This window comes from Eptesicus fuscus, chromosome 18 (genome assembly GCF_027574615.1).
Source record: "Eptesicus fuscus isolate TK198812 chromosome 18, DD_ASM_mEF_20220401, whole genome shotgun sequence".
NCBI lineage: Eukaryota > Metazoa > Chordata > Mammalia > Chiroptera > Vespertilionidae > Eptesicus > Eptesicus fuscus.
Window position 1 is genome coordinate 24,462,205 of NC_072490.1, and position 14,061 is coordinate 24,476,265.

Below are 14,061 nucleotides of genomic sequence, written 5' to 3' on the forward strand. Positions count from 1 at the left end.
CCTGTAGTACTAAAAGAGGCAGTCAAACAGAGCTTAGAAATATTTTTATTGTATCCAGATTATTATATCTGATACTTATTGAGAAAGGATAAATGTGTCTAAATTGTACCTATGTTACCAGATTGCACAGATATGTGCATAAGGAATGCAGTTGGAGAAATAGTAGTATCATTCCTTTGATATTTGGGAGAAGGAGCACTGAGAGAAATTTTGAATGGCAATCCTATTAAATTATAGCCTAAACAGAATTTTGCTTTTATAAATTTGTAAAATTTTTTAAATCTGATTTTTAATAACAAATTCATAATCATATGGAATTAAATATAATTAAATGTGTTATATATATGTTAGTTTCTCTATGAATAACTTTAGCACTAATGCACTTCCTTGAACATATCTGTTCTTCTATGGCTGCTAACGCACCAGTTTTCAGCTAAAATTTACTAGCCATAAGAACTGAGGGGGTTCAAGAGAAAAATTGGATTTTCTCATAATTAAAATATCTTCTGCTTTAATATGAATTAATGAGATACAGGTTAATATATGGAATTTTCTCTACAATCATTGTTCAAGAAACAGTTTTATGTTAAATAGTTAGGCTAGAAAAAGTACAGTTCTAATTAGTTTACTCTCTAGGACTTTGGGTAAGAACTCTAGTGATGCATTTTTTTCTTTTTAACATAGAATTCTGTTCATTTACTTTCATTTTAACATAAGAATTTTATGACTCAACATAGAGGGTATCTTCCCCTCCCCTCCACCCCCCCATTTAAAATTTTTATACCTAGGAGAAACTTTCCCAATGCTCAGTGACTTAATTTCTTCCTTTTAAAAGAATGTTTGTACCAAAGATACTTAGTTGCTTATAAAAGATTGACTTCCTGGTATTTATAAGTATGATAGTCAGATGAGCCTTATGAACATGATAATATCATATATCAGCTTTGAAATAAGTATTTGAAAGAAAGCTTAAAGTCTTTTGAATAATGCAAATAAAGACTATATATAAAATTAACTATTGCACATGTATAAAAAGCTATTTCAACCCCTCTTTGAAAAAATACTTTTAATATTGTATTTTACCAGTTTCACGAGGTAATAGCTCATGTAGCTATTTTTAAAAGGAAAATCAAAGCTCTAAATTAAGTAATTAGATAAAGAATATAATTAAGTACATGGAGATAAAAATAGGCAACACAGTAAGCTAGCAATGTAGAAAAGTTTGGGGGAGATTGCTCTTGCCCTTAATTACTAATAACATGTTACATTTGGTTAGCCTTAACTTATGTAATCTTAAGAAAATTAAGCAATGTGAAATAATCTTCACATAGTTCTATTCTAGCATTATTTGATGATATGCTTCAATAAGAGCACACAATAAAGTAAATTACTATAATTTTCTATTATAAAAACTACTTTGGTATCCCTGGCAAGGTTATTTGTTCCTAAAATATTTCTTTAAAATTAAAAATAGAGTATAAAAAGATTAAAATCATTCTATAAAACCATGCTCTACCATGTTCATGGTTTAGGTTTTGATTATTTTCTGTTGAAAAATTAGGAAATCACCTCTAATTTGTTTCACTCTTGTGTTTTCATTGTCAGGAATTATGACTTTACATTCTGTCTTATCATAACTAGAGGCTTGGTGCATGAATTCGTGCATGGGTGGAGTCCCTTGGCCTGGCCAGTGATTGGGCCAGTTAGGGCGGGGGGGGGGGGGTCTGGCCTGCTGTGGGGAAGGACTGCGGGAAGTTGGCTGGCTGGGGGGAAGGACCACAGGAGGTTGGCCGGCTGCCCCTCCAATGGGGGGGGGGGTGGCGGCTGGCTGAGGGGAGGGACCGCAGGAGGTTGGCCCCAGCAGCAAGCTAACCAACAGCCAGTTCTTCGAGTAATCGGACTCCCTCCTCCCTCCTGTCTGGGTCTGGGGTGCGGGTGAACCAGATTCAGGGCTGTCAGGGCCCCAGCAGCAAGGTCTGGGTCAGTGCAAGTCATAGCTAACAGCCGGTTGTCTGGTCGTTCTGGTCATTCGGTCCTAATGGTCACTTAGGCTTTTATATATATAGACTCCTACTGTTTACCCCTGCCCCAGCCCTCCACACACCCTCTGTCTTTATCCATAGTTTATCTATTCCCAAGATTTTTATTTTGACATCTCTTGGTTGAATAGACATTATCATCAAGTAATTTTTGTCTTCATATTTTCAGTAACTCATGAATGCCATATTTCCTGGTATCTTATTGCCTTTTTTAGTCGAAGGGTAGATTGGCTAGTAATAAAATTCTCAATTCACACTTTTTCCTCTCAGCTTTGCAGATGTTACTGCAGTGTCTTCTAGATTTGATTGGAAGTCTTAGATCAAGCTCTTCTCTGCTTATCATTTTCATCCCCCCACACCACCCACCAACACCATGGTCACTTCTCTTCTGCCTGGATGCCTGTAGGAATCAATTCTTTATTTCTGAAATTAAGTACTAACTTCATTAGGCTAAATCTAGTGATTATTTTTCCTGGAACATAATATGAAACTGCACTGTTAGTTCTGAAATTCAGATTTTTATTTCATTTATATCTTCTATTAAATCTTGAATATTCCATTCCTGTATGCTTTTTTATCAGTAAATTTTTCTGTATGTGTTTTTCTACTAAGTTGGATCTCCTTCATCTGTCTCTGTCAGCTTTTCTCTGATTGTAATTTTGTCTTTTCGATTTAGTTTTAGGTTATTTCCTTATACTTGTCTTTCCTTCATTCAACAAATATTTTAAGAGCATGTTCCTATATTAGGCACTATTCTAGGTACTATGGGTAGAGCAGTGAGTAAAATAGATGAAGTCTCAGCCTTCATGTAGTTATGTTTGGGGGAAACAGTAACAAGTTAATCCTACCTAATAAAAGAGAAACATGCAAATTGACCATACCTTCGCTACACCCACAGCCAATCAGAGCGAACAAGATGGCGGTTAATTTGCATATGCGGGCGCTGAGCGGCCTGGGTCCCGGAAACATCCTCCAGACCCAGGCCTCTCCTAGCCTGTAGGCCCGCGCTTAGGTCCTGAGTGGCAGGGGTCCCAGAACGCCCCCTGGCCACTCGAAGACTATGGGTGCAGTCCCCAAGCCGCCTATAGCGACGCGGGGATGTTCCCGCCCTGCCCCCAGTGGCTTGCAAAGGCTCGCGCACGAAGCAGCTGTTTGGGGCCACGCCCCCAGCCAGGCGCCTACGACCCGGGGATGGCTGCTGGCCTCTGGGGTGTGCCGAGACCCTGGTGGCCACCGCTGCATGCTGCCCAGGGTCCCTGCATGCCCCGAGCCTGGGGCCCATCGTGGGGCTGGCTGCTGGCCTCCCCCAGCGGCTTGCAAAGGCTCACGCACGATGCCGCGGTTTGGGGTGCCACCCCCAGCCAGGCGCCCAGGACTGGGGGCTGGCTGCTGGCCTCTGGGGTGTGCCAAGACCCTGGCGGCCACCGCTGCATGCTGCCCAGGGTCCCTGCATGCCCCCAGCCTCAGGCCCATGGTGGGACTGGCTGCAGGCCTTGGGGCGTTTGGAGACGGGGATGTTCCCACCCCGCCCCAGAGGCTTTCCAAGCTCCAGCACCAAGTGGCGGTTCGTTTCCACTCCCCCAGCCCAGCGCCCTCCACAGGGGGAAGGCTGCTGGCCTCTGGGGTGTGCGGAGACCCCAGCAGCCACCACTGGGTGGCAGGGACACACCCCTAGCCCAGTGGTCACAACCCAGGGGCTGCATGAGCTGCAGAGGATACACCTTTTTAAAAAAAATATTTTATTGATTTTTTTTTTACAGAGAAGAGGGGAGAGGAATAGACAGTCGGAAATATCAATGAGAGAGAAACATCGATTAGCTGCCTCCTGCACACTCCCCACTGGAGATGTGCCTCCAACCAAGGTACATGCCCTTAACAGGAATCAAACCTGGGACCCTTCAGTCTGCAGGCCCACGATCTATCCACTGAGCCAAACCAGTTTGAGAGTAAATACCTTTTCTGACAACTCATTGGCTAAGCTCCCTGTAGGCCGCCACTTGCAGTGTTCTTGGTAATTTGGATTATAAGAATCCAAGAAGGTGATCTAGGGTTTTTCCACCACACTCCTGGAGAAAAAATGAAGGTCCCTTGAGGGGTCCCAGATTGGAGAGACTGCAGGCTGGGCTTAGGGACAACACCCCCCCCCACGCCCCCCCACCCTCCCCCCCGTGCACGAATTTCGTGCACTGGGCCTCTAGTATATATATATAGTTTGTCTTATGGTGATAATTGCTATGTCAAAATTAGAATAGTATATTGGGTGGAGTCAGTTGCAATTTTATATTGTGTTATCAGGAAAGGATTAATGATAACACATTTGAGAAGATAACTGAAGAAAATAAGGAAGCAAGCCTTGCATACCATGCAGATATTTAGAGGAAATTGAGAGAACATCAAGAACAAATGCCATGAGGTGGCAGCATGATTGGGGATAGGTGAAAGGAGCAGTAGGAGATGAAGCAGAGAGATGGCAAGGTCCCAGATCATGTGTGATTTTGTAGACTGTGGTAAAGACTCTGGCCCTTAAAGTAATGTTAAAAAACAATGGAGAGTGTTGATTGGTGTGACATGGTTTTTATTAATTTTATTTTTTGTTAATCCTTACCTGAGGATATTTTTCCATTGAATTTTAGAGAGATGGAAGGGGGAGAGACACAGAGAGAGAAACATCCATGTGAGAGAGACATATGGAAAGGTTGCTGCAACCCAGGTACATGCCCTTGACTGGAATTGAATCCAGGACCCTTCAGTCTGAGGGCCAAAGCTCTATCCACTGAGCCAAACTGGATAGGGCATGGAATGACATGATTTTTAAAGATTCACTCTAACTGGAGCTTCAGAATTCTTGGCTATGTTTTAAGTTGTGTTTATTTTCCTTTTTGTTGTTTCTAGACTTTTATCTGTAATTGCTTTATTTTTTTTTTGCCCCTGTCCTCAGCCAGTTCTCATCTCTTTGCATTGTCTTACCTATTTATTGGAACCCTCCTTGAGGTTTCTCTTTAGAGCTTAATTTCTCGGAAGTTGTATATAGATAGTAGTTTGCAAGTTCATTCTCTCCTTTCCTGGGATAATTTCTTTCAAATATTCCTATTACCTGTATTTTTTTTTTTTTTTTTCAGTTTACTCTGCTCCCTTATATCTTTGTTCTAGTCCTATGATGGATACTTTCTGATTCTTACATATCTTTGAGGAATATGCTCTCCAGAACAGCTATTTGCTGAAGAATAGAGTAGGGAAGGGCAAAAAGTGAGCATCAGTTAGGTTTGTTTTCTTCAAATAGCTCTCAAACCAAATGTGTTTTCTCTCAATCCTAGCAGTGGACTCTCTTTAGTTCTTGATGTACTTAGGGTAATAGAGGTGACTTGGCAGCTCCTTAGATCACAGCTTCTTAGGGAGTGATCTCCTGGAGATTGGCTTTTACCCTTGATCTTCAGCTGAGTCAGAAATAATAAAGATGTCTGCTTGGTCCCTCCTCTCGCACTGCCCCACCTTGTTCTGTGTTATAAAGTTAGAGTTCTGTAGGGAGCTTCTCTTACGGAGAACCCACAGTGCTCATTTGAAAGATTGTTAGGGATTCTAGGACACAGACAGCAGACAAAAGGGGACAGATGGACATAAACACAAATACACTCTTTTAGAAGACTCGGTAGTCTTTCCAGGATGCGAAGACGCTTCACTTGGCTGTGTCCTTCCTCATTTTGGTACAAATTCATTGTATTTGGTAGGAATTCTTCATAGTTTGGTTGGTGGTGGTAACTGTTTTCTTGTTGTGTTGAAGATTATGTTTCTTCACATCCTCTTTTATATTTTGTTGAGTTATTTAGAAGAGTAATACTCTCTTTAACCTAAAGTTCAGTTCTAAATTCATTGGAAATCAAATATTTATACCTGATGCATCTCTGAGATTTGTTGATAGGGGTTTCATTTTTGACATGTTACATGTAATGTTACAGGTTATCAAACCAGTGAATCCTTCCATAGAACTCACAGTAACACTAGAGTCTAGTAGTATTAATTTCACAATTATTATTGAATGGGGTGAAATAAGAGGAAACAATGATTGCTTTCTAAATCTCAAATACTATGCTAAATTTAGTTTTTTCATTTATCTCATTTTGTCCTCTTAACTGTAAGGAAACTAAAGCATTTAGAGATTTATGGCTGTAAGTTGTGCTACTGATTAAATTTAGAGCCAGCATTCAGATCCAGGCCATCTGACTACAGAGTCTATATTCTTAACTCTGTTATAATCTGAATGGTTCTTCCTCTCCTCTGCATTTTACCCCACACACATATTATCCCCTTAGCCCCAGCATTTAGTAAAATTTGTGTAGGCAGTGACTTTAGTGAAGAACTTCTGTTTTAAGGACTAAATTTTTTGGCTACCTAAGTATAGAAAATTTTATGGGAGCTATTTATTTACTGTTTGTACAGGCATACCTCAGAGATATTGTGGGTTCAGTTCCAGACCACAATAAAGCAATATCTCAGTAAAGAGAGTCATAATATTTTTGTTGGTAGAAGGTCTTGCCTTCAATTTGTAAAAAACGCAACATCTATGAAGTACAATAAAGCAATAAAACAAGGTATGTCTGTATTTAAAACCAGAGGTTTAGCAGTATCTCAGACTTTTCTTGTCATATATTAAATGGTTAAATAACTGTGTTGTATTAAGTCCTTAGTCACAAGTTCATTTGATTGGCCTTTTATAGAAAACTAGAGGCTCGGTGCATGAAATTCGTGCACGGGGAGGGGGTGGTCCCCTCAGCCCAGCCTGCACTCTCTCCAATCCGGGACCCCTTGGGGGATATCCGACTGCCAGTTTAGGCTTGATCCCGGGGATCAGGCCTAAACCAGCAATCGGACATCCCTCTCACAATCTGGGACTGCTGGCTCCTAACTGCTCACCTGCCTGCCTGCCTGATCGCCCCTAAACCCCACCTCACCCCCCGCCACCGCCAGCCTGATCACCCCTAATCACCTCTGCCTGCTGGCCTGGTTGCCCCTCACTGCCCCCCCCCTGCCAGCCTGGTCGCCCCACGCAGCCTGCTGTTCGGTCGTCCGTCCAGTTTCGGTTGTGACAGCCCCTGGCTTTTTATATATTAGGATAGAGTTCTTGATAAGGAAATACAAATATTATGTTTTTGTTATTAGGAATCAGACCTAAAGTGTGTGACCCTTGAAAACCTACAATTCTGGTACATTAATTTGCTAGGACTGCCACAACAAAATACCACAAGTTGAGTGCCTTAAACAACAAAAATTTATTTTCTCACCATTTGGAGGCTAGAAGTCCAAAATCCAGGTGTTGTCAGGATTGGTTCCTTCTGAAGGTTGTGAGGGAAGGAACTGTTCTAGGCCCTTCTCCTTTGTGGGTAATAGATGACCGCCTTCTCCTTGTGTTCATCTGTACATGCCTGTTCACATTTCTTCTGTTTATAAGGATACCAGATATATTGCATTAGGACCCATCTAATGGCTTCATTTTAATTTAATTACTTCTGTAAAGACCCCATTTTCAAATAATGTTACATTCTGAGGTGCTGGAGTTAGGACTTCAATATATGAATTGGGGGGCTGTGGGTACAGTTCGATACACAATATCTGGTATCCATAACTCCCTCTTAAATGATACAATGCAGCTGCTGTTGTTTTTTCCCCCAACATTACAGGTGGAAATGGAAATGTAATTGTCTATTTCACTCCCAACCTGAAAACAGAATCTGAAGCTTTGCCACTGCTTTTGGTAGGTGGCCAAAGGAGAACATTATTTCCAGTTTGGGAAGAGTAGTGAAAGTACTTGGCTCCTGCCCCAGTTCACTGGTTATGGACTGTCTGCTCTTGGCTTAGGAGCAGAGAAGAGAACTATTCTCTGCAAATAGAAGTTTTAGAAAATTATTAGTGGTACTATTTATAATTATTACAAACACATATGAAAAATTGAAATAACTTTAATAGTATCAACTATCAAGTATTTAGCCTAGATCAGAGGATGACAGACTTTATGTAAAGGACCTTACAGACACTCTGGTAACTACTCAGTTCCTTTAATTTGAAAGCTACATGTTAAACACTTAAATGTATAGGTGTGACTCTGTAGCAGTAAAACCTTATTTACACAACAGGTGGCAGGCAGCCTATGGGCTGTAATTTGAAGATCCTTGGCATGAATTATAAAGATACTACCTCATCTAGTTAATGTTGAAGTAGAGCAGGGTATTTAATAATATGAGATAATTTATTCTGAGTATTTCAGAATAGGATAGAATGTTATAACTGAAAATGGATCTTGCAGATCGTTTAGCACAAATCAAAGAGTTGGCAGTTGGTGACTGAGTATATTAAGGATCCATCAGGTAGGTCAGTTATCTTGCAGAATGAGACCTAGAGTCAAATGGGATACTCTGATTTAGTGCCTGACTCTTAGAGCTCACTTTGCAGAAACAGAAGCTCCCTATGTTGTTTGAACCTGAGGCCCATCCTCCCTCACCCTACTCTCCCTGCCCCATGTACACAACCCTCACATATGCACATACACATGTAGGAGGCAGGGATTATGATCAACAAATGAAGTCCTGGGCTATGGGTAACAGCCTCAGGTCACACAGCCTATTGGTTACAAGCCATTATTAGATCACAGGTCCCACTCCTGGGCTCCTTCCACTAACCCCTGACTCCCCACACGTCCAGACCTCTCTTCGACTGCTTTGCTGTCTAGAACCCAGAAGAGACTAATGTAAATAACCAGATTTTTTCTTTTTTAAAATTACTTTCTGGTCTATGTCTAAATGAGCTAGACATTGATCTAATTCTGAAAATCTTACCTTAAATAACATTTTTATTTTAAAAATCTATTCTTTCAGGGTGTATTTTTATATGTATGAATTATTAAATGAAAAATTGGGTAAGAGGAAGCTAGTTGTCTAGATTTTTCTATATATCCTAACTATGGTATCAAATGGATACAGCCTATTTGAGTGACCCTGATGTTGATTTTTGCTTGTTTATTCTCTTTTGCTTTTAACCTATCAGAAATCTCATCATATCTCTACTCTGGAAAGGTGAATCTAAATTCAAATATTTGACAATGGCATAGATTTAGGCTGCAAATCTTAAGGGCATGCTCTGTTGATGTACATGGATTTATGGGAGAAGGTGAGTCTAGAATAGAAAGTTATTTGATTTTATACCATTGGGACTAACCATTTTGGATTTAAGGTGATGTACTCCTAGCATTTAAGAGTTGGTTTGCAATAGTCATCAATGCCACATTCCTTAAATTGCTATCTTTATTGTCTTCTCAGCAGTGCTTTCTTCTACCATAGGATCTCCCACTAACCTTCCTTCAACAATTGAGATGGGGCTGCTATTTTATTTTTTCCTGTTTTAATGACTAGGGTCACACAACTAGTTAAAGGCCCATAGCTAGTAGTTTCTAGAGCTATACTTGGAGTCACTGCACTTGAATATTCCTTGGAACCTCACACTCAAAACAGAATGTAAACATTAAGAGGTCTGAATTCTAGCCTTGGTTCTGCTCTGGCTTACTCTGACAATGAGGTGTTCACTCTATCTGCAATTCATCTAGAAAATAAGGAGGTTGGATATGTAAAGCCAGTTAAGAATTTGGATATAAACCTAGGATTGCTGATAGTGCAGGACCTATCACCAGTTCCTTTATACTTCAAAGAGCCAGGGCTTTTTCTCTTTGGTTGGGACTTGGGTACCAAATCAGTGGATTTTATGGAGACACTAGATTTTCCCCCCTAAAATTAATGCATTTTTTGTCTTGCTAAATGTATTTCCATTCTATTAAGGATAATTTTTGTCTATTGACTTAATGATTTTTAAACAGCTATCCATAGTTGATTTTTTTAAAAATTACTACTTCTTTAAGCCTTTAGGTATTAAAGACATGTGGGTTGGTTCATCTCTTTCTCAATTTTTTTTAAGTTGATAGCGATTATATCCATTTTATACAGTAACTTTATAGTACTAATGAGTTTTTAATTGTCACTGGGAAACTATTTTGATATTATATTGTTCTATAACATGTTATATTCATTAGTAAAGAAATATAATGAAGACTTCTTAATGGCCTACATTTTATGTCTGAGTATTTTTATTTATTTAATTTATTTGAGTTCCTAACACACATTCTAAAGTGGAGTCTGATTTTTACTTTGGATATGCTCTGTATAAAGGTGGCTTTTCTAGCCTTTCTGTGATCTTTTATTTTTGATAAAAAGAGCGAATTCCTTATTGGATAATTATATCAATTAAAAGGGATAGTTTTGTTTTGTAATTTAAGGGTAATTTATTAGAAAGTATTAAAGTGAAGTACTACTTTTTCAATTGCTATTTATTCAATTTGGACTATATATAACTATTTAAGGAGATTTACTTAAAATATTTTATGCAAAATATTTCAATTTATTTTTTCTTCTTGTTGCAGGAGCTAGAGTTAATGCCAAAGACAGCAAATGGTTGACACCTTTACACAGAGCAGTTGCATCTTGTAGTGAGGTATGAAATTTCTCTTAGTAAATATATTGTATATAAAAACATTAAGTAGGCTTGCCTGTGAGCTCATATTTAAATTCAGTATTTTCAAAGGAAGGAAAAGCAACCAAAATTGGAGTCTGAAGTAGAGAGGAGTAGAAAACGTACTTCCTACAAGAGAGAAATTATTTTTCTATCTGTCTGGGTCCTTGGTGTGCTATGGCTGATGAACTATGGAACTTGGGTTTGGAGAAACTGGCTTCAGATATCACTTGCCACTTTCTAGCTGTGTGATCTTTGGGGGGCAAATCTGAGGATTATTGTGAAAACTGAGAAATAGTAACTAAAATATTTTAAACTCTGAAATTTCATGGTAATGCTATTAAGTTTGTGGTTAGCCCTCTTATCAGGAAATCTCTTTAAATAAAGGCAGCAAGGAAGAAGTAAATATCATCATTGCAATCTATTAATAAAATAGTCATACCTACCAATTTCTTGGGAATATGAGTTAAAATTAGTGGAGTTCTGCCAAATTAAATCATCAGAAAGAACACTATATTTCCAGAGATTGTAAAACAAACCAAAAATTCTTAAAGATTTTCTTTAATTATTTTAGTTAATGTTAGAGGAAGATTATAGATTCTACCCAGAGACTTGACTGACTGCTGACTTTTTAAAAAAATTATGTACTTAGTCTGAATTTAAGGGGAAGCTGTAGATTAGAAAGCAAGGACCCTAGTAAGTTTCTTAAGTCTGCTTTTCAGCCTAAAAATTACTGGACTATGTAGTATTATTACTTTTTTGTAGGATTATGGGAAACACCTATAAAATGGGACCATTCCATAAAAATAAAATTTCTGTAAATCCTAGGGGTCATTTTTTTAAACCAAAATCTCATAAATTAGCAAAACTGCTAGGAAACCTAGTCAAGATTATCAATTTTATGAATTTTCTTTTAATTATTCATATTTCATCCTGAGAGCATAAGAGAGCTTATTTCATTTAATAGAAAACATAACCAGAGAGCGGTATGTAAAAGGAAAAAGTGTAGGTAGCTTTTGGTTTATGTTTTTGAGATACCATGAGAGAAGTAAGCCCTACAGAGGATGAGTGGAGTAACTATTTTCTTAATCTTCCCAAGGACATATATAGCTAACACCACTGTGGGTGCATGGTAGAGAAGTTAGTTTATTACATACAGTGGATGCCTGAGGGCTTAATTCCCTCACTGAGCCTGGGTTGACAGCTTCAGATTAAATAAATATCCCAAGCTCCTCCTCAGCTCTCCTTCAGTGAGTTTCCGCCCACCTGGTCATATTGGCTGGCTGCCTCAGTTTGTATGCACCACTGATTTGTTTTGTTTTTTTTTGTTTTTAAATATATTTTATTGAATTTTTACAGAGAGGAAGAAAGAGGGATAGAGAGTTAGAAACATCCATGATAGAGAAACATCGATGATAGAGAAACATCAATTAGCTGCTTCCTGCACAACCCCTACTGGGGATGTGCCCGCAACCAAGGCACATGCCCTTGACCGGAACCTGGGACCCCTCAGTCCGCAGGCCGACGCTCTATCCACGGAGCCAAACCAGTTTCGGCTGCACCACTGATTTGTGACTGTCATTCTTCAAGTATAGCATACACGTCAGCTCTCTTTTGGTGCAGAGTATTCTGAATGAATCAATTTCTGAGTGTGATGGCCTCTGTGTGTGTGTGTGTGTGTGTGTGTGTGTGTGTGTGTGTGTGTGTGTGTGTGTGTTGTGTGTTGTGTGTTTTTTTAATATACTTTTACTAGAGTCCCGGTGCATGAATTCGTGCAAGGGTGGGGTTCCTTGGTCTGGCCAGCGATGGGGGCCATCTCGCCCAGTCCAATCGGGGCTGGCCAGCCTGGGGGAGGGACCGCAGGAGGTTGGCTGTGGGAGCGCACTGACCACCAGGGGGCAGCTTCTGCGTTGAGCATCTGCCCCCTGGTGAGCAGTGTTTGTCATAGCGACTGGTCGTTCAGTTGCTTAGGCAGATAGATAGATAGATAGATAGATAGATAGATAGATAGATAGATAGATAGATAGATTTCAGAGAGGAAGTGAGAGGGAGAGGGAAAGAGAGAGAGAGAGAAAGGGAAACATCAATGATTAGAAAGAATCATTGATTGACTGCCCCCTGCACACCTCACACTGGGACTGAGCCCACAACTCGGGCATAAGCCCTGATCGAGAATCCAAACGTGACCTCCTGGTTCATAGGTCGACGCTCAACCACTGAGGCACACCAGCTGGGCTGTTATTATTTTTATAAAAATTATGCATGCTTGTTACATATTTCTCAAGCAATATAAACTTTAAAAATAAAGCAACAAATCACCCAAATTCTTATCATACAAAAATAACCTGTGTTGAAATTTGGTGAGCATTCTGTGCCTATATTAACAGCTTAATTTTTTCATTGAGTAACAAGTTATTGACTACTAAATTAGTTGCCCAAAGAAAAACAGAACACATTTGTTTTAATCTAAATTGCCTGGCTCTACTGATAGATTTCCCAAAAGTATTAATAAATCACTACCTTATATTAAGTCGACAGAGCAAAATTTGACACAATGCCAGTACAATAGTTTTCTAGGAGTACCCCCACCAATCTTGGGGGTCCACATCACATTACTGGATCCTGTGGAGGCTGTACATTTATTTATTTTACTTATTGCCTAACTCCAGGAATTACATATTAATTCTCTTAAGATAACTGAGTTTAAATTGCATTATCATGTGAGATAAGAAGCAGTCCATCCAAACATTGTATTTATTTGCAGATTTGTTAGCCCTTTGTCCTGTACCTGACTTCAAATCAGTGGTAAAATTGCTTAAAAGGGAGAGTGGAGCCAAGGACAGCTATTGCTGTAGGGACTGTTCTCGATTGACCCTAAGCTATGAATAACTACTCTTTGGATATAATATTTTAACCTGTTGTCATTGTCCCATGTTTAATCATCTTATTTAAGTTGATGTCATAGGATAGGTACTTAGCTGGGTTTTTTGTTGTTGTTGTTTTTTAAGTCAATGCACATTTTGACAGCGTTAGTAAAACCATAAATACCCTTGATTATGCCTACATTACTTTCTAAATGCTTATAATGGGTTGATAATGTGATCCTGAATTTTACTGGGATGTGACATCAGACACATTGGTTTGTAATTTCCAGAAATTTGCCTGTTTTGTTTTATATCTCTAGTCGTTAGAAATTTCTTTAGTTTTCTCTGTATTTTCAAAGATCACTGCCACTGTGATCTGACAGGCATGATTCTGAGTAGTAAATGGTGCTATAGTAGTCAGCATGGGGTGCCATAACAAAATTAAGACTGGGTGTCTTAAGCAATAGAAATTTATTTTCTCAGCCTGGAGACTAGAAGTCCCAGGTCAAGGCCCAGCAAGGTCAGTTTCCAGTGAGGGCTGTCTTCCTGGCTTGCAGGTTGCCACCTTTTCACTGTGTCTTCACATGGTGGAGAAAGGTGGTGGAGGGACGGGC

At 39.4% G+C, this 14,061-nt stretch overlaps 1 protein-coding gene across 4 annotated transcripts in view; it reads left to right on the forward strand.

The window, feature by feature from the left end:
- ANKRD28 (ankyrin repeat domain 28) overlaps nt 1-14,061 on the forward strand; it is a 145,608-nt gene that overhangs the window by 83,343 nt on the left and 48,204 nt on the right. For 3 of the 4 annotated variants that reach the window (XM_028129542.2, XM_028129536.2, XM_008153346.3), the window contains one exon: nt 10,495-10,565. In XM_028129542.2, the coding sequence (XP_027985343.1) occupies nt 10,495-10,565 (71 nt within the window). Of the gene's footprint in view, nt 1-8,733; nt 8,776-9,071; nt 9,195-10,494; nt 10,566-14,061 lie in introns of those variants that run through there. The other variant, XM_028129571.2, reaches the window with a different exon arrangement.